The following is a 27,568-nucleotide window of genomic DNA, read 5'->3' as shown; positions in this document are numbered from 1 at the left end:
CAGCAGCATTATTCACAGTAGTCAAAAGGTAAAAGCAATCCAAGTGTCCACATGTGCTAAGTCACTTCAATTGTGTCTGACTGTGTGTGACCCTATGGACTGTAGCCTACCAGACTCCTCTGTCCAGGGGATTATCCAGGCAAGAATACTGGAGTGGGCTGCCATCCCCTTTTCAGGGGATCTTCCCAACCTAGGGATTGAACCTATGTCTCTCATGTCTCCTGCACAGGCAGGCAGGTTTCTTACCACTAGTGCCACCTGATAAACTGTGGTATATACATACAATGGAATATCATTTGATCTTAAAAAGGACAGAAATTCTGACACATGATAATACATGAATAAGCCTTAAGGACCTTACAGTAAGTGAAATAAGCCAGTCTCAAAAGGACAAATATTGTATGATCTCATTTTTATGAGGTACTTACAACAGACAAATTCACAAAGACAGAAAGTAGAATGGCGGTTGCCAGGGGACGAGGGGGTGAGGTGGAGGGAAGGAGTGGGGAGTTATTGCTTAACAGGCACCAGAGTTTCAGTTCTGCAAGATGAAGAGTTCTGTGGACGGATACTGGATACTGGTGAATGTAGCACAATAAGGTAGAAATACTCAATGCCACTGAACTGGACACTGAGAACAGTTTAGATGGCAAATTTTATGCATATTCTGCCACAGTTTAAAGAATTTTAAGTTTAATGAAGCCAATGTCATGTAAAACAGAAAAAACAGAGAGGGAGAACTCTTGTAATAAAGAATAGTAAGTCAGTGCAACTTATTAACCTTAATTTGATTTAAACAAAACCAACCAACCAACCCAAGGGAAACATCTATAAGACATCTGACAAAAATCTGAGTTTGCCTTTGAAGTATATTACATACTAATAGAATATTATTATCTATTATCCAGGGCATATTCAAATTTACTATCAATTTTCTTAGCTGAGATAATACTATGGTGATTACACAGCAGAACGTCCTTTTTCTTAGCAGATGCATGAGGCAGTATTTAGGAGTGAAGTGCCATGATGTCTACAAATTGAAGAGTTTAACAGAAAAAAAGAATGAAAAGAAAAGAAAAAGTAAAAATGCACACAGGCAAAAAGTCAAAACTGGTAAATCTAATTGATGGGTATATCCTTGTACTATTCTTTCATTTTTTCTGTATTGTTTGAACATTTTCATAAGAAAATGGGGCTGGAGGTAAGGGGGAACATGTGGAGTAACTCAGGGTTTTAGAAGTAGCAGAATTTAAAATGCAAGATGATTAAGATTAAAGTAAGAAAACTCTATCCCTGGGAAATGGTTGCCTACCCATCCCCACTTTCTCATGTTTAGTATAAGATTCATCTTGCAATCATTCTCTGCACTAGAAAGATTTCATTAAGTTGGTCCTTTGGTCCATTTCCCAGTCCTGGCTAACTACCAAAGTTACCAAGAGCATTTGAGTTTTCAAACTCAGAACCAGCCAGTGACAAAAAGCATTAACAGGGGTCATGTGACCAGGAAAAGCCAGTTCCCCAACTACTGCTATGGGAAGCCAAGACAGGAGCAAAAAGAGGGAGTTTTTTTTGGTCAAATCAAGTAGAAGCAAATAAAATGTAGGAAGATCTTTCTCTTCCCAGAGTAAAACATTAATAACATTTTCTTGTAAAATGGGTAGATCTAAAGTTAGTTCTTTTTTTCCTTTGAACATTTTCTTGCTTCCCAAATTTAATTTTTGACTAGAACATAGTCTATTATTTATCACTGAACCATTAAACTTTTCATTTACTGAAATATTTATCTATTTAAAAAACACCTGTTAAGTATAAAGAAAACCACAATATTCATATTCCAAGCACTCAGAATTAACCTATATTAGTGCCTTACGTAAAGTACTAATTTATTGTCCTTTTTTATTTAAAAATTGAAACACTACATACGAAACTCAAGTTTTCACTATTCCCCACCCCCACAGGTCACCATTATGAGTTTTCTTTGTATCCATCCAGTTTTTTTCCCCCTTTTTTTTCAGTAGAAACATTCAGTTCAGTTCAGTCGCCAAAAACACACACCAAACCCAGCAACAGCACTGCCCTGTAGCTTTCAGGTCTACCTGAACAAAAGCCAGCACATCCTGAGTAGAAGGCCTGTGGTCACCTACAACATTACAAAGTTCCTCCTTTAGAATACCTGCAGAGGGTCACAAAACATGACTAAACAACAACAATGAACACACAGCAGACCCAGTAATACAGTTTCTATCAAACATGCTGCTTGTATACTCTACTATACTTCTCACTTTCATTAGATTCAGGCTCAAAATCTAGACATGACAGATGATACAGCAAAAGCAAGACCTAAACAGCAGTCTGCCCAGATCACAAGGCTGAGTAAACATTAACAGCATCAGAACCTGAGTGACCAACTATCCTGGCTCTGAACTTTTCTTTCTGATATACCTCACTGATTTCCTGACAACAAAGTTAGCCTCAGACACAGTATTTCTGAATTCTAAACAATCACTTCTGTTCTCCCCACCATCCATTTTATACTTAATAGTTAGTTCACTGCTCACTGCTGTTATAACAATTACTATATGTATAGCTAAGTATATTTTGTTTGTGTTTCATTATCATGGTTCCCTGGAAATGGGAGAAATTTTGCAATTTTTATTTTTGTCTGTTTTTCTTCATAATTTATGCTTTTTGATTTTTAAAACCAAACTATTAAAACATGAACATATTCTCCTTTTATGCTTTGTGTTTTGGATGTTTTACAAAGTGAATGCTCATACCAATCTGAATCACTTCATCCTATAAAACTGCTGTGAACAATTTGATATAATACAGTTAATACATAGTTTGGGTGAGTTTTTTGGGGAAGAGTTGTTTTTCATTTCACTGTTTTTACATAAAATCAAAATAATGAGATATGTAACTGCTCTGCAATGTGCTTTTTACTTAACATTATACAGAACACAATCTCATTTTTAAAACTGTTGTACTTTAGTTGGTGGTGGGATTTTTGCAGCTTGTGGACCTTGTCATTTTAATCCAGGAACTACGAAGAGGATCTCAAGCTAATATTTATTGCATCAACTTCAATTCATCCAAAAAGGAATAAACAGTCGAGTTTGGCATCAGCCAGTTTCGTGCCTTGGAACAGAGCCAAAACGCTGTCATTGCGAAGCAGGATGACCCCTAGCACAAAACACTCGCCAAAGCAGGCCTCCTGAGTCCATATACAAGTGGACTGAACACAGAGCCATTGACTTTAAAACTGAGTCACAGAGGAATGCATTGCATCTCAACGCAACTTAATTTTATTTTTGATTTTCAGGTTGCAAACATTAAAATCTGCAGCTGCAAGTTCTCAGTTTTGTACTATATCCTTTTGCTTTTATTTAACAAGACACTATGATTGAACATTCATGATTTTTATTATTTTTGCAAACAGCAAACAATGTTTCAGTGAGCAACCTTATAAAGCCATCTTTGACACAAGTCTAAAAAAAAGCTGGCTTAAAACTCAATACTCAGAAAACTACGATCATGGCATCCAGTCTCATCACTTCATGGCAAAAAGATGGGGCAAAAGGAGAAACAGTGACAGATTTTATTTTCTTGGGCTCCAAAATCACTGCAGACTGTGACTGCAGCCACAGAATTAAAAGATGCTTGCTCCTTGGAAAAAAAGCTAAGACAAACCTAGACAGTGTATTAAAAAGCAGATACATCACTCTGTTGACAAAGGGCTGTATAGTCAAAGCTATGGTTTTTCCAGTAGTCATGTACAGATGTGAGAGCTGGACCGTGAAGACTGAGCACCGAAGAACTGATGCTTTTGAACTGTAGTGTTGGAGAAGACAAGATCTTGAGAGTCCCTTGGACTGTAAGGAGATCCAACCAGTCAATTCTAAAGGAAATCAACCCTGAATATTCATTGGAAGGACTGATGCTGAAGCTGAAGCTCCAATACTCTGGCCATCTGATACACAGAGTCGACTCACTGGAAAAGACCCTGATGCTGGTAAAGATTGAGGGCAGAAGGAAAAGGGGGCGACAGAGGATGAGATGGTTGGATGACATCATCAACACAGTAGACATGAGTCTGAGTAAACTCCAGGAGATAGTGAAGGACAGGGAAGCCTTGCGTGCTACAGTCCACAAGGTGGAAAACAGTCAGACAAGACTTAACTACTGAACACGAACAGCAACAAATTTTCTGCAAGGCAGAGACTAGCATTGCCAAGTAAGAGGTATCTGCATTTAAAAATTTGAGAAATTTTGCTAAATTGTTTTCTTAAAACATTCATCTATAATATACCAGAACACCTGTTTCCCCATAACTTCTAAACCATGTATTACCACTCTTGAACTATTAATGTAATAGTTAGAAGTCTCCTTGTCAGACAGTTGTCCCTTGGTATCCATGAAGGATTGATTCCAGGAACCCTTCAGATACTAAATCTGCAGATGTTCAAGTCCCTTAAATAAAATGTGCATAATATCAATTATAACCTACGCACATTATCTGGTATATTTTTTAATAATGTTACTTATTTACTAATTTTCGGCTATGCTAGGTCTCCACTGCTGCACGGGAGCTAGTCTTCGTATCAGTGTGCCAGCTTCTCACTGCAGAGGCTTCCCTTGTTGTGGAGCACAAACTCTAGGGCATGTGGGCTTCAGTAGTTGCAGCACATCAGTTCAATAGTTGCAGTTCCCAGGCTCTCGAGTACAGGCTCAATAGCTGTGGTCCACAGGCGCAGCTGCTCTGTGGCATGTGAGATCTTCCTGGACCAGGGAGCAAACCCGTGTCTCCTGAATTGATGGGTGGATTCATCATCACTGAGCCACCAAGGAAGCTCCCCAGTATATTTTATATCATCTCTAGATTACTTAGACAGAAAGTTAAGAAAGTTAAGTCGCTCAGTCGTGTCCGACTCTTTGCGACCACATGGACTGTAGCCCACCAGGCTCCTCCCTCCATGGGATTCTCCAGGCAAGAATACTGGAGTGGATTGCCATTTCCTTCTCCAGGGGATCTTCCTGACCCAGGGATCAAACCCAGGTCTCCCGCATTAGAGGCAGACACTTTAACCTCTTAGCCACAAGGGAAGAGATTACTTAACCTAATATAAATGCTATGTGAGTGGTTGTAAATACAATGTAAATGGTACTTAAATAGTTGCTTGTGGATGGCAAATTCAAGTTTTGCTTTTTGGAACTTTCCTAAATTAAAAAAATATATTTTTGATTTGAGTGGTTGAATCCATGGATGCAGAACCTGTGGATCTGAAGGGCTGACTGTACCATTACTTCATTTAGGATTTTTGCAGTTGTTATTTTCCTTTGTAATCTCTTTGTCAAACACCAGGATCATGCTAGCATCAGAGAACAAGTGGCAAAGCTTTCTGAGGTATATAATTCATTTGGCATGTTTTCCATTTTTATCTTCCTTAATATACACTATGCCTCTTCTCTACCACAGCATCCAATCATGAGTCACCCAGCAGCAAGCCAGCCCAGCTGGAGTCCTTTCTAGGGATTTTCTGTTTCAGACGTAGAAGAGAAATGGCCTCTAGGGTCACAGTCCAGGAAGAATGTGGATTTGGGGCTATACGGATAGAGGCAACTATTTTGATAGCCGAGTCCCAGTTCCTGAGGCCCCACTTCTTACAACTCTTCCTATCTTGTCTCAGTTCAGTTTAGTCTCTCAGTCGTGTCTGACTCTTTGTGACCCCATGGACTGCAGCACGCCAGGCCTCTCTGTCTATCACCAAATCCTGGAGTTTACTCAAACTCATGTCCATTGAGTCGGTGATGCCATCCAATCATCTTCTGTCATCCCCTTCTCCTCCCACCTTCAATCTTTCCCAGCATCAGGGTCTTTTCAATGAATCAGTTCTTCCCATCAGGTGGCCAAAGTATTGGAGTTTCAGCTTCAACATCAGTCCTTCCAGTGAATATTCAGGACTGATTTCCTTAGGATAGACTGGTTGGATCTACTTGCTATCCAGGGGACTCTTAGGAGTCTTCTTCAACACCACAGTTCAAAAGCATCAATTCTTCAGTGCTCAGCTTTCTTTATAGTCCAACTCTCACATCTACACGACTACTGGAAAAACCATAGGTTTGATTAGATGGACCTTTGTTGGTCAAGTAATGTCTCTGCTTTTTAATATGCTGTCTAGGTTGGTCATACCTTTCCTTTCAAAGAACAAGCGTCTTTTAATTTCATGGCTGCAGTCACCATCTGCTGGTCTATCTCCCCACTATTCCTTCCAGTCAAGTAGCCAGTACATTTATTTCCTTTTTAACTTTACTCTTTTGAGTTGGGTTTCTGTCACTTGAAACAGAAAGCATTCTTCTTATTACAAAATGAGTATAAGGAAATGTTCAGGATTAAACCATACCAATGTCTATAACTTACTTTGAAAAGCATTAAAATATAGGATGAATTGATGGGTGAATATCAGGATGACTATAAGGCAAACAGAGCAAATATATTAAGCAGAGAATCTAGGTATGAATATACATGAATGTTCACCGAAAAATTCTTTCAACTTATTTACGAGCAGTTTTCATGATAAAATATTGGGGGGAAATCAATAACACGAGTTAGCACAAGTCATATCAGCATTAATTCGGACTTCAGGCAATGATTACAAAGAGCTACTGTAGGACTACTAAGAAAAGGGTTTATGGTTTTAGAAAGCTGGCCCTGCATTAAAGTGGCAATTATTTATTCTCTCTGTGAAACAGACTTGGAAGAAAGGCAAGAAGGCAGAATGTGTCTCAAGTCAATAAATGTCCTTTCCCACTGAATTCCTTTCTGGAGCAACAACTTGCAATGGAACAAACAAACCCAACATTACTGCTGTCATGACCAATACATGGTTAAACAGTGACCATAAAGTGACTCAAACTGAAGGAACACACACACACACGTGAGCATGCATGACTGAGAAACGTGTTGGGATCACCTGACTATTCAGCGACTTGAATTTTCTCCCAGCATTTTTTCATATAGTTCACCAGACCCATTAGTAATTCTAAGCAATATAACTTTCATTCCACATAGCTATTAATGCCTCCCTGTAATAGAGACAGTTTCCTAATCCATATATATTCTCTCCTTCTTTTTTTTACTAATAGTATTCCAATTTGGAGCAACAATAGGCACAGCTTCTCTTCTTGTAAGTGAAGTTGCTCAGTCATGTCCGACTCTTTGCGATCCCGTGGAACGTAGCCTACCAGGCTCTTCTGTCCATGGAATTTTCTAGGCAAGAGTACTGGAGTGGGTTGCCATTTCCTTCTCCTGGGGATCTTCCCAACCCAGGGATCGAACTCTGGTCTCCCGCACTGCAAGCAGACGTTTTACCATCTGAGTCACCAGGGAAGCCCTAGAGCTGACCGATGAGACATGCAAAAGCCATCAGGTAGAGGCTCCTGGGAAAGCTTTCTGAAGAGAAGGAACTGACACAACTACGAAAGCTGCCTTCTTTCCTGAAAGATCTGATAGCTGGAGTTCCTGCAGTCATTCTGTGATTCTGGAGCTACAGAAAAAATGGAATCCATTTGCTAAATACAGACACAGAAGAGGCTGGTTCCCTGATGACTTCATACTAGGAGTAGCCCACCCTCCTCTAAACAGACATCTTTTGCAAGACAGACTAAACCTCAAAGTTAAGTCATTATTGTTAACTATCTTTTACCAGCTGCCAAATACAGTTCCTAATAGGTCCTGATAGGATTGATGCTTTTGAACTGTGGTGCTGGAGAAGAGTCTTGACAGTCCCTTGGACTGCAAGGAGATCAAACCAGTCAATCCTGAAGGAAATCAGTCCTGAATATTCATTGGAAGAATTGATGCTGAAGCTGAAGCTCTAATACTTTGGCCACCTGATGCAAAGAGCCGATTCACTGGAAAAGGCCTTGATGCTGAGAAAGATAGAAGGCAGGAGGAAAAGGGGATGACAGAGGACGAGATGGTTGCATGGCATCACCGACTCAATGGACATGAGTTTAAGCAAGCTCTGGGAGATGGTGAAGGACAGAGAAGCCTGGCGTGCTTCAGTCCATGAAATCACAAAGAGCAGACACGACTGACTGACTGACTGAACCACAACAGATAGGTCACCTTATCTAAAATGGTTAAAACTTGCACCCAACTGCAATTCATGTCTAGACCCATTTCACAAATTGGGGTATAGAAGACTCTCTACAAACCAAATATAAGAACTTCAGAAAATGCTACTGCTGCTGCTAAGTCGCTTCAGTCGTGTCCAACTCTGTGCAACCCCATAGATGGCAGCCCACCAGGCTCCCCCGTCCCCAGGATGCTCCAGGCAAGAACACTGGAGTGGGTTGCCATTTCCTTTTCCAATGCATGAAAGAGAAAAGTGAAAGTGAAGTCGCTCAGTCGTGTCCAACTCTTAGCAACCCCATGGACTGCAGCCTACCAGGCTCCTCTGTCCATGGGATTTTCCAGGCAAGAGTACTGGAGTGGGATGCCATTGCCTTTTCCACTCACCACAAATGGAAAAATGGTATCTCAAAGTCTATCACTATGCTTTACTGAAAGAATATATTGTTTTCCATTTTTTTTCTTTTTCTCCAGCCTTCTCTGAGCATTTCCACACATAATCTGCTCTTTGGAAAGTAAGTTCACAGGTCTTCATTCAGAAGGCATCCACAATTACTTTCCCACATTTCTTTGACTATTAAAAGCATGCCAAAATATAAATGCAATGTTGAGTCCTGACCTGAATCTTGGAATAGAAAAAAGACATTAGTGGAAAAACTGGGCAAATCCAAATGAAGTTTGGAGTAATAAACTCCAAGTAAACAAAAATTTACTTAGTAAACTAATATGAAATACAAATATTAATTTCTTAGCTTTGATAAATGCACCATGTCAACATTAGAGGAAGCAGGGTAAATGTCATATAGGAACACTATATACCATATTTGCAACTCGCCTATAAATATCATTTCAAAGAAGCAGCTTAAAACAAAATTAGCTAACTTTCCCTCACCAGGGTTCTAAATCACAGATGTTGTTTAGTCACTAAGTCATGTCTAACTCTTCTGCGATCCCAGGGACTGTAGCCTGCCAGGCTCCTCCTCTGTCCATGGGGTTTTTCCAGGCAAGAATACTGAAGTGGGTTGCCATTTCCTTCTCCAGGGGATTTTCCTGGTCCAGGGATCAAACCCACATATCCTGCACTGGCAGGCGGATTCTTTACCACTGAGCCACCAATGAAGCCCCAAATTACAGATAACAGTTTTAAATACCCAAGTCACAAACTGCTTTTTCTTTTCTTCTTAATTTCAGGGCACAAAAACAACATGTAAACTGTAGAACTCTTGAGAGCATCTGCATCTCATTAACTCCCCATCTCCAAAACTCAGAACATCACAGAAGAGCCCAAGAGCTAGGAAACACTGTTAATATACTGTGCCCTATTGATGCAACAACACAGTAATCCCAAACCTATGTGAAAACAAGCAGACAGAGGCTTGCTTTTCAAAATGTCGCTTTTACAAAAGACCTACCCATTTTTCAGTAACTGAAAGAAATTGAAGAGGGTCTTTGCTTTTATGAAAAAAAGATGAAAAACAGAGATAGCCACCATCTGTTTTACAGTGGAGCAATAAGAGTGGCACTGCCAAGCTCGTTTCTGGTAACTACACTCAGCATCTCAGCAACAGCTTTGAACCGTGTCTGTGAGCATCTCTGCTTCATCCTGATTTATTTTGTGCCTCTGTTAGCAAGATGTGTTTTAAAGTAATTGTTTCTTCACTTCATGCCGTTTCAGTTTACAAAAGTTTTCCTGGGAAGGCCCTACTTTCTAAGAGCTGGGTGAAATCCATACATAGTCCTCCACCCCTGGTTCAGAAATAAGGTCATAAAAAAATAAGTAAGCAAACCCTTTTAACTTCTACAAGCACCAAACCAAGCCTCCCTGGCCAGCATCCCAGTAAGTACACTGAAGGTGAAACTTCACATCTTCATACATACAAGGTCATATCTTGCTCTGCATTTTGAGTTCTCCTAAGGAAGGGACAGTGAAAATTTTTATTTTCTTGGGCTTCAAAATCACTGAGGACAGTGACTGCAGCCATGAAATTAAAAGATGCTTGCTCCTTGGAAGAAAAGCTATAACAAATCTAGTCAGCATACTAAAAAGCAGAAACATTACTTTGCCAACAAAGGTTGGTATAGTCAAAGCTATGGTTTTTCCAGTAGTCATGTACAGATGTCAGAACTAGACCATAAAGAAGGATGAGCATTGAAGAACTGATGCTTTCAAACTGCGGTGTTGGAGAAGACTCTTTGACAGTCCATTGGGCTGCAAGGAGATCAAATCAGTTAATCCTAAAGGAAATCAATCCTGAATATCCACTGGAAGGACTGAGTTGAAGCTGAAGTTCCAATACTTTGGCCACCTGATGCAAAGAGCCGACTCACTTGAAAAGACCCTGATGCTGGGAAAGATAAGGCAGGAGGAGAAGGAGAACACTATATATCATAGAGGATGAGATGGTTGGATGGCCTCACTGACTCAATGGATATGAATCTGAGTAATCTCTGGGAGATGGCGAAGGCTGTTGTGTCTCAGTCCATGAGGTCGCAAAAAGTCAGATACAGCTGAGTGACTGAACACCAACAACAAAGGCAGGGACAATTACTGTTTCTGTAGATCTGTAAACCCAAAAGAGAACCATGGGTACTGGCCAATAAACATCACCTGAAGAGATAATCTGCCTCTGGGAGGCTTTACTTAAGCCCTCTCAATAGAACATCACTATGATTAACCACTTTCCCACCATTTAGCTTACAACTGTGAGTCTTCATTCTCTGAACACCCAAATAGCCCACAGTTTCACCTAAAATTATTCTCTATTCATTCAACAAATAATTAGTGCAAGCAGTGTTTCACAATAGCTAATAACAGCAGTTCACATTTATTGAGTACTATGTGCCAGACACTGTCCTAAGCACTAAGGCAAGCAATATGGGAAATGGCAACCAAAAAATGGTCCCAACTCTTTGGTAATTTCCAGGAGCCAACAAAGAAGGCCTTTTTTTTTAAAAAAAAAAAAATTATATAGTTTTTTATTTTTTTAATTTTAAAATCTTTAATTCTTACATGTGTTCCCAAACATGAACCCCCCTCCCACCTCCCTCCCCACAACATCTCTCTGGGTCATCCCCATGCACCAGCCCCAAGCATGCTGCACCCTGCGTCAGACATAGACTGGCGATTCAATTCTTACATGATAGTATACATGTTAGAATTGAAGGCCCTTTCTTATGAGCCTTTAACAAGGAAGTAATCTCACCTATACATGGTATAGAACTCCAGCACAGGAGCTCCTTGGTCAGACCTTTGGCTAAAGCACACCCCATTCAGTGACTGATAAAGGGTGCATGGAAAGTCAAACTATGAGATCTTACATGTGTGAAATGTTTTTATCCTTCCCTCACCTGCCTGAGAATTTGGCTGGATACAGGATTCTGAGTGGGAATCCATTTTCTTTTAGTAAACACTATTTGCTCCATTATCCTCTAGCATCCAAATCTTATGGTTCCTGACTCTATGTGATTTGTAGATATCCTTTTTTCTCTTTATAGTGCTCGAAAATGTCATGATGCTATGCCATGCATGCATATTTTTTAATTAATTGTGCTGGATTTTTGGAGGGTTGTTTTAATCTGGAAACACAGACTTTTTGAGAAACTGTATTTTATACTGGATGATTTGTTCATCCCAACAAATAATAACCACTTCTTGTTACAGACATCTACAATAGGTCACTCAGTCCTCCACATTCCCTCAAAGATTCTGGCTTCTGGATCCTGTCTCTTTGCTATTACTACTCCCAACTTAATTCATGATGATCTCAATTCGCACTGACCTTCTACTATCCTTACCTCCCAGTTCCTTTACTCCTATCTTCCAATGATGTCCTCTATCCTAGGGGTCTCCAACCCCTGGATGACAAACCAGTACTGGTCTATGGCTTGTTAGGAACCAGGCTGCACAGCAAGAGTCGTTGAGCAAGTGAAGCCTCATGTGTATTAATAGCCACTCTCCAACTGCTAGCATTACTGGAGCTCGAAACCTACTGAACTTAAAGCATTCCAAAACCATTCTCCCCACCCTCAACTCTGGTCTTCTATGAAACCAGTCCCTGGTGCCAAAAAGATTGGAGACCACTGCTCTATCCTACCTCTGCCAATCCCTCCCCGACTGCCCACATCCAAGGAGCTTAATACATCTTAAGGTAAAATATTCAACATGGTAACTGGGTCTCATCTTAAATTTAACCAAATGGGCACTTGGTGCTATCTGGCAATCCAAAAATATTTCCTTATTCATCTCATTTTCCCCCACTCTCCTGGATGAATTTCACACCTGCTTTCTCCTCAAACTTCCAACACCTCTCTCACTCTTCATTTTTAGCTGAAGACGTTCCTTCTTATTCAACTGAGAATATGAAGTAATAAGAAGAGAACTTCCACTCTGTCCCACTACCAAGCTAACAATGCACCAGTACTTGGGTCAGTAGAATCACCACAGATGAACCATTGTCCACGTATCTATCTAGCTTGAGCCAACATGTCCATTTATATCCTAGACTCCATTCCCTCTCTCTACTCAAGGACTTCACCCCTGCAATTGTCCCTTCTCTCTCTTAATCATCAATTTGCTTCTCTGTACTCCAACATCCTGTTAACTTACGAACATGCTCTCTGCCCACCTAAAAACAAAAAGAACTCTAACATTTCATGCTCCTCCAGCCACAGCCTTATTACTCTGCTCTCCGTTATAACAATCCTTGAAATAACATCACTGTAACTCTTTACTCACTGTCTTCCTCTCCTAGTTTCTCCTGAATCCACTACACCAAAACTGTTTTGTCAAGGTCATCAATAACCTCCGTATTACCAAATCTAATTGTCTATGCTAACATTTGTCATTAGACCATGACTGTCCTTGATTCTTCTCTTATCTCAGGAGGTAGGAATCCATTTTCCCTCAAAATCTGGAAGACACTGGTACACTGTCTTTTCTACACAGGAAATCCCAGAGTTTGGATGATGGTCCTCTTCTCTATCTACATTTACTCCCTGGGTTTCTATCCAGTCTTATAAGTTTAAAAAAACAAACTTGGAGTCATGAGTAATATGAGTGGTATTTCCAGTTCCAATCTCTCTCCTGAATTCCAGACTAATATATCCAACTGCTAATGCAGTATCTCTACTTCGATATCAATTAGGAAACTCAAAATGAACAAGGCCAAAATTGAACCCTTTTTCCACAAGCCTACTCTTATACCAGTGTTTCCAATATGAATAACTGGCAACTCCATTCTTTCAACTGCTGAGTCTCAAAATTGCCTATGCCTTCTAACATTATTGTTCCTTCAGTCCTATTTCATCCCTAAGACTTATTTCTCACCATTCTGTATTATGATTTTTACTGTTTTTATCTCTCTCCACTTACAAAGAAGCTTTTGGAGGGCAGACACCTGTCTTATCTGTCTGAATTCACAACATCCAGCACAGTCTATGTTGGAATTTGCATAAAGAGGCAGTGAAATTTAAACTGTTAAACAAGTCCAAAGCAGGATCAGAGTCCTCTGCAGGAAAAGATCTTAAGTAGGAAAGCATGTTTCAGCTACTTCCATTGGTTCCTTAGTACAAACAAAGATAGTTATTTTGCTGGTAAAGAGTCCGCCTGCAATGCAGGAGACCCGTGTTCCATTCCTGGGTCGGTAAGATTTGCTGTAAAAGGGATAGGCTACCCACTCCAGTATTCTTGGGCTTCCCTTGTGGCTCAGCTGGTAAAGAATCCACCTCCAATGCAAGAGACCTGGATTTGATCCCTGGCTTGGGAAGATCCCCCGGAGAAGGGAAAGGCTAACCACTCCAGTATTCTGGTCTGGAGAATTCCACGGACTGTATAGTCAAACCCGACTGACTTTCACTTATTTTAATAACTCCAAAATCTCAGTGGCTTGAAAATAGGCTTATTTCTTGCTCAGTCTAGATGTCAAAGATAGGTCACCTGGAAGCTAGTTCTGGTTCCCAGATTAAGACTAGTCACCATCTGGAGCACACAATCACCAAAAGAGAGGGAAAGAGAGTGGCAAGTTATACACCAGATGCTTTTACCATGAAGGGATACACATCATTCCTGTGCACATTTCACTAACCAAAAGCAACTAACAAGGCCATACTCAACTTCAAGGGGGGGAGCAAGTACAACTGTACCACGTGCCCAGGAAACAGAAACCCAAGATATTTGATGGACAGCACTGATGACTACCATGAGTAGCTTCCAGATCTCAGCAACAATATTTTAACTTGTGATCTCTATTCCTAGTCTGTGAAGATTAACTCCATTGCTAGAATAGTGCCACTCACTTGCAAAGTACCATCTATGGGTCTTTAGGAATGTAAATTCACCAGTTAGGCTTGCCTCTTTAATCACTCAGGAGTCGAGTGTAGCAAAGAAGCCCAAATATGGGTGATAGCCAAGTACTGAGAACAAACCTGGTAGGAACATTCAGTGTCATAATCAGGGAAAGCCTTGACTGAATGAGTAAGAAAAGTATGTTCAGTTAAAAACTGCAGGGAAAGGAGGAAAACTTTCACCAAATTTCTTTTACCAAAAGTATACAAACACCAGGCCTTGAGGTACCTGGTACTATCCTTGTCCGAAGACTAACAAGTTTCACTCAAACCACATGGCGGAAATTTCGAAATTTGAATATGATTAGTAAAGTTAGCGATCATTACTGTTTTTAATAAAACAAAACACAAAAATACTTACAAAAAAAAAAAAGCATGCTGCCATGCTACCAGAAGCAAGGAAGGAAGCAGTTATTTTAGAAATGGATTTTACTGGGAAGCTCTTTTTTCCTTAAAAGACTCCAGACTTCAAAGCTCAAGATGATAGGGACAAACCCCAAGTCTACAAAGGCCTTGGATTTAAAGGGTTGCTGCCCAAGTTCTAAGTACCCAGTGCAGTTTCTATTGTACTCAACATTCAAATACTTTGTAACAGTGAAACTGGCTGCCAGAAACGTTAAAACAGACTAGAGGTGGTTACCATAAGCAGCTAAACAATTGGAACCGTGAAGCCCAATGGAATTCCACTGAAGAGCAGAAGAGGAATCCAACTATGTCACCTGTCACCAGCCAAATCAGAAGCAATTAAGATTCCCAAATGAAACCAAGGGTATCTAGTCCCACCTCCTCTATTCTTTATTCAACAAACATGCGTTAGTAGCTGGGGTGGAAGAAGGAATCTCAGTAAGTATGAGAAAGACATGATTCTAAGATTTAGCTCTTAGTCGTCACTAATCTGGTGGAGTTAAAAACAAAGGGATAAAAAACATTTTCGAGCAAAAATTTTAAAATACAATGCCTTAAATACCGTAACAAAGATATAGGAAAGACTGTTTTCACAGGTAAGTTGAGAACCTTCTTTCAAAGGAACACTATATTTGCTTTGCTAAAGAGCTAGAATCGAGAAAAAGCAAAAAAAAAAATAAATAAAAAACCAAAAATCCTCTTCTGGTTTAAAGACAATTTAGCAGAACCAAAGCTCATTTCTCTCTCTTCCTCCATTCTTCTCAACGGTCTCTGCCACAAGCTCTCCATTATTCCATCATCGGCACTTCGCTGACAGCCCCAACCCAGTTCCATCACAAACGACACCAAGACTATTAAGGTCAGTCCCAAAGGCACAGGGAGCAGAGAGTAGAACTAAATCTTCATACACAGAAAGGTAGTGGGGACCCTCCCTAGACTGAGGCACCCCGGGGCCTTTATCTCTAGGTTCTGTGGCCTGGGGTCCGCAGCTTTCGGGGATTCTGGCCCCCTTTCCCTCCGCAGTTTTTGCCTCCCGAGCCCCTAATGACCTCCACCTCTCCTCAATCTGAGCTCCTCATCATGGAGTGAGGGAGCGACTCGGGACAGGGCAGGGGGAAGTGCGGAAACGCGCAGTAAGGAAGATGCGGTCCGGGTGGGTGTTTGTGTAGGGGGGAGGGAGGGGGCAGACGCAATGCAGAGGAAAGGTTCTGAACAAGACCTGCTCCTTCAGGAGAGCAAGGCAGGTCAGCCATTTCTAAGTAAACCAATATGGGGTTCTATACAGGGGAGCTATTGTGAGGGGACGTCTCCAATGATGGCCATTTCTGGGAGAAATATTCTACGGGGAAGGCAAGCGAGTTAATCAGCCACTGTGCAGGTCCTCGATAAGTGAATCTTTTCAGGGTGAAATGTTCTGTGGGGGTGGGGATGTCATAGCAGGGGGGTCTTCACAGGGGATCCGTTGTGGGGTTGTCGACAAGGAAGCCATTGTGGGAGCCTCGGCACCAGGCGCCGTTCCTCGGGAAACGTTCCTCAGGAAACTGTTCAGGGAGAAACCGTCCGCTAGGAAGCCATATCGGACCACGCCCTTCGGCGAGCGGCGTCGCCAGACCCCAACAGCCCGCAACCCCTCGCCCGCCCCTTTGAGGCCTCGTCCCCATGTACCTGACGGAGGGCGACCCTCGGCCAGGGCCGCCGAGGGAGCGCGCCCGGGTCAGCCCCACCCGGTGCGGGGGATACGCGTCCATTGCAGTCGACAGCGGAGGAGGACCGAGCCGCTGCGAGGGTCGCTCAAGCCTGAGGGGCGGCTTAGGCCCACTTCTGCCAGGCGGGGCGGCTGGGCGTGCCGGGTGGGCGGGGGGCGCAGCGTGCAGGAGCACGGCGGGGGCGGAGCCCGACGCGCGCAAAGGGCGCGGATGTGGGCGTCTGCAGTGGGTAGGGGGCGCGCAGAGGGCCGCAGGGCCGAGTCCTCCTTAAGCTTCGAGGCGGTTGTGTCGGATGCTGCGAGCGCGGTTGCCCAGAGTTAAGGCTACCACGCCGCCGCTCTGCCCTGTCTTCAGGCTCCGTATCTTGGAGTCGGACTCTGCGGCGCTACCAGCCACGCACAGAGGCGCTCCCAGGGGCGGGGCCTCGTTCCGCCCCGCCCCGCTCAGCCGCCTACGTCCTCCTGCAGAACCTTCAGAAGCTGCTGCACCTCGCCTGCGCGGGGGCAGACTCGAATGCCGCTTGGGTGCTCGGATCGCGTATCCCGGTCTCCCAGGAGTGTACCTTGCTGCAGTTTCTACACCCGCTGCTAATCAACTACGCATCCTCCCTTCAAACATTCAGCCGATTTCTAGCCGACCTCAGGTTAGCAATGCGCGCCTAGCCTTGCACAGACGTTAGGGGTTCACAGGGGCCCAGAGGATCCCTGCCTTTTACAGTTCAGATTCTAAGTCGACCCGTTTCCGACCGCAGGGCCATGTGTAAGAAAGCAAATCCCACCGAACCTCAGTCATGTATAATTGACAGAGTTTCCAGGCATTATATATATATATGGGGTATATTTGATGATTTTGGCCTGCGTCATATACTGACTTTGTCAGGATGCCCTAAATGTCCTATATTCGTCTTTTTACAGTCAATTGGGCTTCCCTTGTGGTTCAGGCAGTAAAGAATCTGCCTGCAATGTGGGAGACCTGGGTTCCGTTCTTGAGTTGGGAACATACCCTCGAGAAGGAAATGGCAAACCCACTGAAGTATTCTTGCCTGGAGAATTCCTTGGTGAGAGAAGCCCGGCGGGCTACAGCCCATGGGTTCGCAGAGTCCGACAGGACTGAGCGACTAACACTTTCACTCTTTAACACTTCTTTCTGCTACAGTATTTTGTTCTTAAATTACTAGCTGAAAGTCCTTCCTCTACAAATAAAAGATTTGGTCAATCTCTATGGTTTCTCCAGTGAGTTTGGCTGAGGGAACACCAAAAGAAGGAACTAGAAATTAAAAGTACTTGTTTTTCATATTCAAGAAAGGAAAAGATTTTCTGGCTCAAGTTCCAAGTCCTGAACGAGAAATCACTTCACACCAGTACACTGGCTCTGCAAACCAACCAATCAGCAACAGCCTCACTCCAGTGGCTTCTGAAAATCAGCCACTCAACAACAGTTTCACTCCAGTACCTAGGCTTCTGAAAGTTGCTAAATCAAAGTCAGCCTAAATCAATGTCAGCCTCAGCCAATCATTGACAGCTCCATGCTTCTAGGCGACAACCAATCAGCAAGTGCCTCACTGCGGGGACCAGGCTTCTAAAGGTTTAGTAGATTCTCGGCAGCGTTACTCTAATAACCGTGCCGAGGAAACTGCAATTCAGTGGCTGTACGCTCTCGTTTCTGAAATACCGCCAATCCCTGAAAGCAAGCGTCCCAAAACATTGTATAAAATCCGTTATGACTTTGTTAAGCGAAACTGTTCCTTACAAGTGCAGTTCTTCTTTGTAGGCAGACCGTTCACCTTTGAGTTCAATTTGCTTTTCGTAAATTCAAGTTCCTAACCCTTTCGTGACCCTATTCCCACGTACGAGTTTGGACCTTCCGACAGATGCAATGATGCAAACATTAGACTTATTAAATACAACTTTTTCAATTTTTGCGTTGGTCACTAGTGTCAATGTTTTTTGTTTTACAATGCAATCGGTTTATTCACAAAGCTGTGCAATCATTTTAGCTGTACCACGATCATTTTAGAACATTTCCAGCTCTCCAAAAAGAAATCCTATACCTTTTAGTCGTCATTTTCCATTTCTTCCCAACTATCCCAACATTAGGCAACCACTAATTTCTCTGTCTCTGGATTTGCCTATTTTGAACGTTTCATATAAATGAAATCATACAGTATGTAGTCCTTTGTGTTCAACTCTTCATTTAGCATAGTGTTTGCAAGGCTCATTCGTGTTGTAGTATGTACAAGGGTTTCATTTCTATGGTTGAATAATACTCTTATTACATGGTTATCACATCTTTCTTATCCACTTATCAATTGATGGACATTTGGGTTCTTTTCATTTTTTAACTTTTTTTAGCGAATGCTGCCGTAAACATTCATGTACAAGTTTTTTGGTGGGTATATGATTTCAACGCTCTTGGGAATATAACTTAGGAGTGGAATTGCTGGGTAATTTTATTTACCTTTGGAAGAATTTTCAAACTTTTCCAAAGCAGTTGTACCACTTACAGCCCCACTCTGGTAACTCAGATGGTAAAGAATCTGCCTGCAATGTGGGAGATCTGGGTTCTGTCCCTGGGTTGGGAAGATTCCCTGTAGGAGGGCATGGCAACCAACTTCAGTATTCTTGCGTTGGAGAATCAAGGTGAGCAGAGGAGCCTACCGGGCCACAGTCCATGGGGTTGCAAAGAGTGGTACACAACTGAGTGACTAAGCACAGAACACAATTCTTTATTTATCCTAAATACAAGTCCCTTATTAGATCTACAGTTTGCAAAAATTTTCTCACACTCTGTGGGTTGTCTTTTCACATCTCTGATGGTGTCCTGTGAACCACATAATTTTTAATTTTGTTGATATCGAATTCATCTATTTTGTGTTTTTTGCTTGTGCTCTGGTGTCATATCTAAGAAACCATTGCCTAATCCAGGGATTTAATCCCTGACATTTTCATCTGAGTTAGTAGTTTTGGCTCTTATATATAAGTATTTCATCCGTTTGATATGGAAATTTTGTATTTGATGTGAGGTAGAGGTTCAGCTTCATTCTTTTGCTTGTGGCTATCTAGTTGTCTCAGAACCATTTCTTTTCCCATTAAGTTGTCTTGTCACCCGTGTTGAAAATAAATTGAATTACCTTTTTTAATTTTCTATATTAAACCTCTAAATACCAAAATGCAAGTGTGAATTTCAAGATAAGTTTTCTGAACAGTGGACATTATCAAGTGAGATAAAACCTCTTGAAGTTCTCTGTGGGGTATGCAAATGTTCATTCAATATTGAAAATGATAGAAAGTCTGACATAAACCAGCATATAATAACAGCTAAGCATAAAAGATGCATGATTTCTTCAACTTGAATCATAGAAAGTGATAAAATAAAATTTTGATTATGGGAAACCTAGATGTAGAACATAAAATAATCACAGCAGAAGTTGTAGCAGCCTCTCACATTGTATACTGTCATCAGTCTTTCAGCTTGAATAACTCTTTGAATGTATTGCTACCAGTATTTTCTAATTCCAAAACTGGAAGCAAAATGTCAAATGTCAGGACAACACCTACTGCAATAATTTAAAATGTAATAACTCAGTTTACTACTTCAGTGATTATCAAAGCCCTAAATGCCTCATGTTTTTTATGGATTCAAGCAATGACAGTGCAGAGAAATTCACTTGGGCAATACCTTTCCTGTGAAAAGGCTCACTTGTAAGGTTATTTTTAGTAAAGACTCTTCCAGATGAGACTTCAGAAAGGAGAAAATTTTTGCAGAGGAAAAAACTCTTCCCTTTTGAATTAGGAGTTAAAGAGGAAAATTGTACTGCTTTTGGTGGAGATGATACAAATGATGGCAGATGTTTGCATAAAGGTGCAAACATTGTTTATTCAAAGTTGAAGTAAAACACAAATGTTTTTTTGGAAGCCATTTGGCTATCTGCCTCATATACTGCATGATGCTGCTCAAAAAATACCTGATGTCTTTCCTGTTGCCTTTGATGTATTTGTCATGAAATTGTCCCCTTAAATCAGGCATATACAGTGTTCCAACTGAACAACTGAGGGATTTTTGTGATTTTATTAGCATTCAGTATTTTTTATTTCTCTTGCATTCAAAAAATTGTTAGCTTGCTTTAATAAATGGAGACTTCTCAATTTTTCTTTAATTTTTTTACTTTCTTAAAGTAAAGAATACTTTAATTCTAAAGAAAATGCCCCTCAAATTCTTAATTGACTTTAATAGTAATTCATAAGGAAAACTTAGTTACCTCTTGATCACAGTGTATAATATCTGTTTAGCAATAGATTATGCAAAGAGAAACTAATGCTGTTGAAGCACTCCATTGCTTATAGGAATTGTAGAATGCACTAAAGGAATGATTAGTAAAGATTTTATCCCTTTAAATATCAAAACTGTTTTTAAAGGAGACTGGAAAAGAAATCCTGACTTGAAGTGGATAATTATTACAGTACCTTTTGAAATGGATTTCATCTCATGAAGAATTTGATAGCTTTCAGTTCAGTTCAGTTTAGTCACTCACTTGTGTCCGATTCTTTGCGACCCCATGAACCACAGCACACCAGGCCTCCCTGTCCATCACCAATTTCCAGAGTTCACCCAAACTCACGTGCATAGAGTCAGTGAAGCCATCCAGCCATCTCATCCTCTGTCGTCCTCTTCTCCTCCCCCAATCCCTCCCAGCATCAGAGTCGTTTTCAATGAGTCAACTCATCCCATGAGGTGGCCAAAGTATTGGAGTATCAGCTTTAGCATCAGTCCTTCCAAAGAACACCCAGGGCTGATCTCCTTTAGGATGGACTGGTTAGATCTCCTTGCAGTCCAAGGGACTCTCAAGAGTCTTCTCCAACACCACAGTTCAAAAGCATCAATTCTTCGGTGCTCAGCTTTCTTCACAGTCCAACTCTCACATCCATACACGACCACAGGAAAAACCATAGCCTTGACTAGGCGGACCTTTGTTGGCAAAGTAATGTCTCTGCTTTTCAATATGCTGTCTAGGTTGGTCATAACTTTCCTTCCAAGGAGTAAGCATCTTTTAATTTCATGGCTGCAGTCACCATCTGCGGTGATTTTGGAGCCCCCAAAAATAAAGTCTGACACTGTTTCCACTGTTGCCCCATCTATTTGCCATGAAGTGATGGGACCAGATGCTATGATCTTCGTTTTCTGAATGTTGAGCTTTAAGCCAACTTTTTCACTCTCCTCTTTCACTTTCATCAAGAGGCTTTTAGTTCCTCTTCACTTTCTGCCATAAGGGTGGTGTCATCTGCATATCTGAGGTTATTGATATTTCTCCCGGCAATCTTGACTGCAGCGTGTGCTTCTTCCAGCCCAGCGTTTCTCATGATGTACTCTGCATAGAAGTTAAATAAGCAAGATGACAATATACAGCCTTGACGTACTCCTTTTCCTCTTTGGAACCAGTCTGTTGTTCCATGACCAGTTCTAACTGTTGCTTCCTGACCTGCATATAGATTTCTCAAGAGGCAGGTCAGGTGCTCTGGAATTCCCATCTCTTTCAGAATTTTCCACAGTTTATTGTGATCCACACAGTCAAAGGCTTTGGCACAGTCCATAAAGCAGAAATAGATGTTTTTCTGGAACTCTCTTGCTTTTTCGATGATCCAGTGGATGTTGGCAATTTGATCTCTGGTTCCTCTGCCTTTTGTAAAACCAGCTTGAACAGCTGGAAGTTCACGGTTCACGTATTGCTGAAGCCTGGCTTGGAGAATTTTGAGTATAATGGCAACCCACTCCAGTAACTCTTGCCTGGAAAATCCCGTGGATGGAGGAGCCTGGTAGGCTGCAGTCCATGAGGTCGCTAAGAGTCGGACACGACTGAGAGACTTCATTTTCACTTTTCACTTTCATGCATTGGAGAAGGAATGGCAACCCACTCCAGTGTTCTTGCCTGGAGAATCCCAGGGACGGTGGAGCCTGGTGGGCTGCCGTCTGTGGGGTCACACAGAGTCAGACACGACTGAAGTGACTTGGCAGCAGCAGCAGCAGCATGTGAAATGAGTGCAATTGTGCAGTAGTTTGAGCATTCTTTGGCATTGCCTTTCTTTGGGATTGGAATGAAAACTGACCTTTTCCAGTCCTGTGGCCACTGCTGAGTTTTCCACATTTGCTGGCATATTGAGTGCAGCACTTTCACAGCATCATCTTCCAGGATTTGAAATAGCTCAGCTGGAATTCCATCACCTCCATAGCTTTGTTCGTAGTGATGCTTTCTAAGGTCCACTTGACTTCACATTCCAGGATGTCTGGCTCTAGGTGAGTGATCACACCCTAGTATATTGTCTCATAATGCTACTGCTGATTATATTTTTACATTAATGAATATTCAATAAACAAAAAAATCTAAAGAAGTTAGATGTGACCATTGTAGAAGCTTGATATAAAGAAAATGAACATAGATTATGTGCACAAGGAATTTTACAAGCAAATTCCAGGAAACAAGGAAATACTAAAGGGAACCAAAGGGTCAGAAAAATATAAAAGTGTATAATTTAGATACCTTTTATTTCCTATGAATAATATATTTTAAAGTACATGTTCTATTTTCTTTTCCATCAATGTACATGTGCATAAGCAATTAGATATAATTCAAATTTAACTGGACAATGTTTTTTTTACTTGCTAAATCTGGCAACCCTACTCATAAATGATCTGAGACAATATATGTTATCCATTTAAGAGGGTCTTCTTAAAAGTTTTCTCCAAAAATATTTTTACAATAAAATGGATAATATAATACTGTATAGTTAATAAGTTTTAACAAATATTTACACTTCTAGAATTATTGCCCCCCCCAACTAGGATATCAGACATTTCCATGACCATAGAAAAGTTCCCTGAGGCCGCTTTGCAGTCAAATCCCCCATCTTGGCCCCAAACAATTATTGATTTGATTTTAATGGCCATAGATTAGTTTTGTCTACTCTTCAAATTTATATAAATGAAATCAGTGTAATGATTTGGAGATTTATTCATTTTGTTATACATATCAGTAGTTTGTTCCTTTTTACCAATGAGTAATTTTCCATAGGTTGGACAAAACATCATTTGTGTATCTATTTACTGGTAGATGGGCATTTGAGTTGTTTCCAATTTGAAGCTACTATGTTTGAAGTCTAATAAACTGTGTATAAGTCTTTGCATGACCATATATTTTCAGTTTTCTAGGATAAACACTTAGGAGTAAAAGTGCTAGGTCATATGGTACATGTATATTTAGCTTCATAAGAAACAATCAACCAGTTTTCCAAATTGTTTTCATTTTACATTCCTACTTGCAATGCAGGAGAATTCCAGTTGTTCCATATCCTCACCAACACTTGGTGGTATCAATCTTAACTTTCATTCTCCTGGATATACAGTGGGATAACGGTTTTAATTTGTATTTCCCTAATGATAATGCTCAAGAAAAGGAACTCTGCCACTGCTTCCCCCTTTTCCCCTTCTATTTGCCATGAAGTGATGGGACCAGATGCCATGATCTTAGTTTTTTTTAATATTGAGTTTTAAGTGGACTTTTTCACTCTCCTCCTTAACCCTCATCAAGAGGCTATTTAGTTCCTCTTCACTTTCTGCCATTAGAGTGGTATCATCCACATATCTGAGGTTGTTGGTATTTCTTGCAGTAATGTCGTCTCCAGCTTGTAATTCATTTAGCCCGGCATTTCACATGATGTGCTCTGCATGTAAATTAAATAACCAGAGTGACAATAAACAGCCTTGTTGTACTCCTTTCTCAATCCTGAGCCAGTCAATTGTTCCATACAAGGTTCTCCTTATTGCTTCTTGACCTGCATACAGGTTTCTCAGGAGACAGGTAAGATGGTCTGGTGTTCCTATCTCTTTAAGAGTTGTCTACAGTTTGTTAGGATCGACACAGTAAAAGGTTTTAGCATAGTCAGTGACTGCAGCCATGAAATAAAAGACGATTGCTTCTTGGCAGGAAAGCTATGGCAAACCTTGACAGTGTGAAAAGCAAAGACATCACTTTGCTGACAGAGATCCATATAGTCAATGCTATGGTCTTTCCAGTAGTTGTGTACAGATGTGAGAGCCAGACAATAAAGAAGGCAGAGGGCCAAAGAATTGATGCTTTCAAGCTGGGGTGCTGGAGAAGACTCTTGAGAGTCCTTTGGAAAGCAAGGAGCTCAAACCAGTCAATCCTAAAGAGAATTAATCCTGAATACTCTTTGGAAGGACTGATGCTGAAGGTGAAGCTCCAGTACTTTGGCTACCTGAACAGTTGACTCATTGGAAAAGACCCTGCTGCTGGGTAAGATTGAAGGCAGAAGGAGAAGGGGATTACAAAGCATGAGATGGTTGAATGGCATCACCTATTCAAAGCACATGAACTTGGGCAAACTCCGGGAAATAGTGAAGGACAGGGAAGCCTGGCGTGCTGCTGTTCGTGGGGTTGTGAAGAGTCAGACAGGACTCGGCGACTGAACAACAGCAAATGATAATGCTGTTGGGCACCTTTTCATGTTCTTATTTACCATCTGAATGTCTTCTGTTGTGAAGTGACTTTTAAGTATTTCGTCCTCTTTTTAAAATTAAGTTGATATATTTTATTACTGAGTGAAAGGAATTTTTTAAAGTATTTTGAATATAATTTGTTTCATATATGTATGCACTGGGAACTTTTTCTCCCAGCTCTGAGGGTTTCATTTTTACTTTCTTAAGGGATATCTTTCATGCAACAGAATGTTTTAATTTTCATGAGTCTAATTTATTTTTATTTTTTCATTTATTTAGAAGGTGTTGGGGCTGTAGGAACCGGAAGAAGTATGAAGGCCTGGACCAGCTATGAGTCCTTACCTGAAATATTGATTCCCCTACCCTCAGAGCCACTAATCACAATCTTGAACATGAAAAATAATAAAAGCCTGAACAGATTCAATTTTGATTCTTTTGGCAAAGCTGTTGCATAACTACCTGTGGTGATCTGGGAGGCTTCTCACTAGAAGTGATGTTTGTGTAGGAGGGTCTAAATGATGAGTGATAATAAAAGCTATTTTAAAAATAATACTACATTCTAAGCACCTTTCATGTCATTCTTTGTTGTAGCCAACCACCAAGATGGCCCCCAATGATCCTCACCTCCTATATTTCAGGCCTTTGTATAGTTCTCTCCATTTTCCAGCTGAAGAAACCAAACTTCAGAAAGGTTAAGGAACTTGCTCAAATAAGTTGCTCAAGTATCAGAGTAGATAGTTTTCCTTTGACAATTTAATTATATTTCTTTTACAATTTAATGAAGAAACATTAAAGGGTAACATCACAGCTTAGATAATAAATCTCCTCAGGCTTTCTTGAACCTCTTTATTTTCTAATGTTGCACCTTCTTTAAAAAAACCCAAGGCTGCTCAATTTTACACTCTCTTCTCTATATCCTGTCATCATGCATTTCCCACTAAGCAAATACTAGCACTGTTAGAACTAAGTTTTGATTCTAACTTTTTCTACAAGACCCATATTCCTAACCACTCTGCCTCCGAAGGGTTTCCTAGGAAGAGAGTAAGAAAAGAACATTATAGGTAGAGAAAACAACAAATGCAAAGAACCGGGGGTTTGGCAGGATTCAGCTGCTTCTGAGGGGATAGTTAGACTGTGGTTCAGTATAGCTAGAGATCAAACTTCTTGGGAAAGGAGCTGGTATCTCGTGTATAGAAACCTGTAAGTTACATCAACAATTTTGGATTCTTCTACAGAAAAAAAAAAATTTAAGCAGAGGAAAAACATGCTATATTCAAACTTTTCAAAAGACTTTTTGATGATTTAGCAGGCCCTGGTGTTGCTTGTTGGCACTTACCATTTCCTTGCATGCTGGCCACCATCCATGTCAGCAGGCTGGAAGTGCTAGGGAATTAATGTCCACTGGAAGCCCTCAGTGAGTGAAGGGAGTTGTTGCGTAAGTCGTTGCCCAGCTTCTTACTCATCACGTGGGATGACTCAGAGACATGTGTCCCACAGAATTTCTCAGGGTTCCCCAGGATTAAGCTCTAATTGCCCATAGTCATAACTTGCTTGAAAATGGATGCTCCATCGACTGCTTTCCCTTCCCTGAGTCTCTTCCCTAGTCTCCAGATGGTTTTCCTGTGATTACCTCACAAGCAAGATACAATTGTCCCCGCTTTTCCCTGGGGGATATGTTCCAAGATCCCCAGTTGGATACCTGTAACTGAGTGTGCTGTGTGCTCAGTCATGTCTGGCCTTTTGTGACCCTTTGGATTGTGGCCTGCCAAGCTCCTCTTGGTGAGGATAATACCAAACTCTACATATACTATGTTTTCCCTATACATACACGCCTATTATAAAGTTTAATTTATAAATTAGGTACATAGCAGATTAACAACAATAACTAATAATAAAATAGAACTATTATAACAATATACTATAGTAAAAATTATGTGAATCTGGTCCCTTTCTCAAAATACCTTCTTGTACAAATTTAATACCTTTTCCATCTTAACCAAGCACTTGTCATGCACTGTGGCTGTAGGTGTATGAGGTGTGACCAAAAAAAAAAAAAAACAACTAGCACAAATTTCTTTTTCCTTCACAGTTTCACAGACAGAAGTTTTGTTTTCACTGTAGGTCTTAGCAACCCCAGCATCTGACTTTTTTTCTTTCCATATTAAGTTGAGAATATTCACTTTTTACTTAAAGGAAGCATTCTATAACTTCTCTTTGATGTATCTGATTTGCCAGCATCACTACTCTTGCTTCTTAGGGCCATTATTAAATAAAGTAGTGTTTACTTGAACATTGCCCTGCAATGTCATTGACAGTCAATCTGATAACTAAGACTGTTGGGCAGGACAAGCTGGACAAAGAAATGATTCACATCCTGGGCAGGACAGAGTGGGGCAGCATATTTCATCACAGTGCTCAGAATGGCACACAATCTAAAACTTATGAATTGTTTATTCCAGAATTTTCCATTCCA

General features: G+C 40.9%; 1 protein-coding gene across 13 annotated transcripts in view; it reads right to left on the bottom strand.

Moving 5' to 3' along the window:
- The window catches only part of DNAAF9 (dynein axonemal assembly factor 9), a 180,779-nt gene extending 154,304 nt beyond the window's left edge, over positions 1–26,475 (bottom strand). For 10 of the 13 annotated variants that reach the window (XR_006055630.2, XM_060397614.1, XM_042229780.1 and 7 more), the window contains exon 1: positions 16,547–16,948. Coding sequence is in view for 10 of the 13 variants with exons in the window: in XM_060397614.1 (XP_060253597.1) it covers positions 16,547–16,629 (83 nt within the window). In the remaining 3 variants the exon portion in view is untranslated. Of the gene's footprint in view, positions 1–6,418; positions 16,423–16,546; positions 16,949–26,431 lie in introns of those variants that run through there. The other 3 variants (XM_060397620.1, XM_060397618.1, XM_060397621.1) reach the window with 3 other exon arrangements.
- Positions 26,476–27,568: the final 1,093 nt, after the last annotated feature.

This window comes from Ovis aries, chromosome 13, assembly GCF_016772045.2.
Source record: "Ovis aries strain OAR_USU_Benz2616 breed Rambouillet chromosome 13, ARS-UI_Ramb_v3.0, whole genome shotgun sequence".
NCBI lineage: Eukaryota > Metazoa > Chordata > Mammalia > Artiodactyla > Bovidae > Ovis > Ovis aries.
This window is presented reverse-complemented; position numbering and strand designations above follow the sequence as displayed.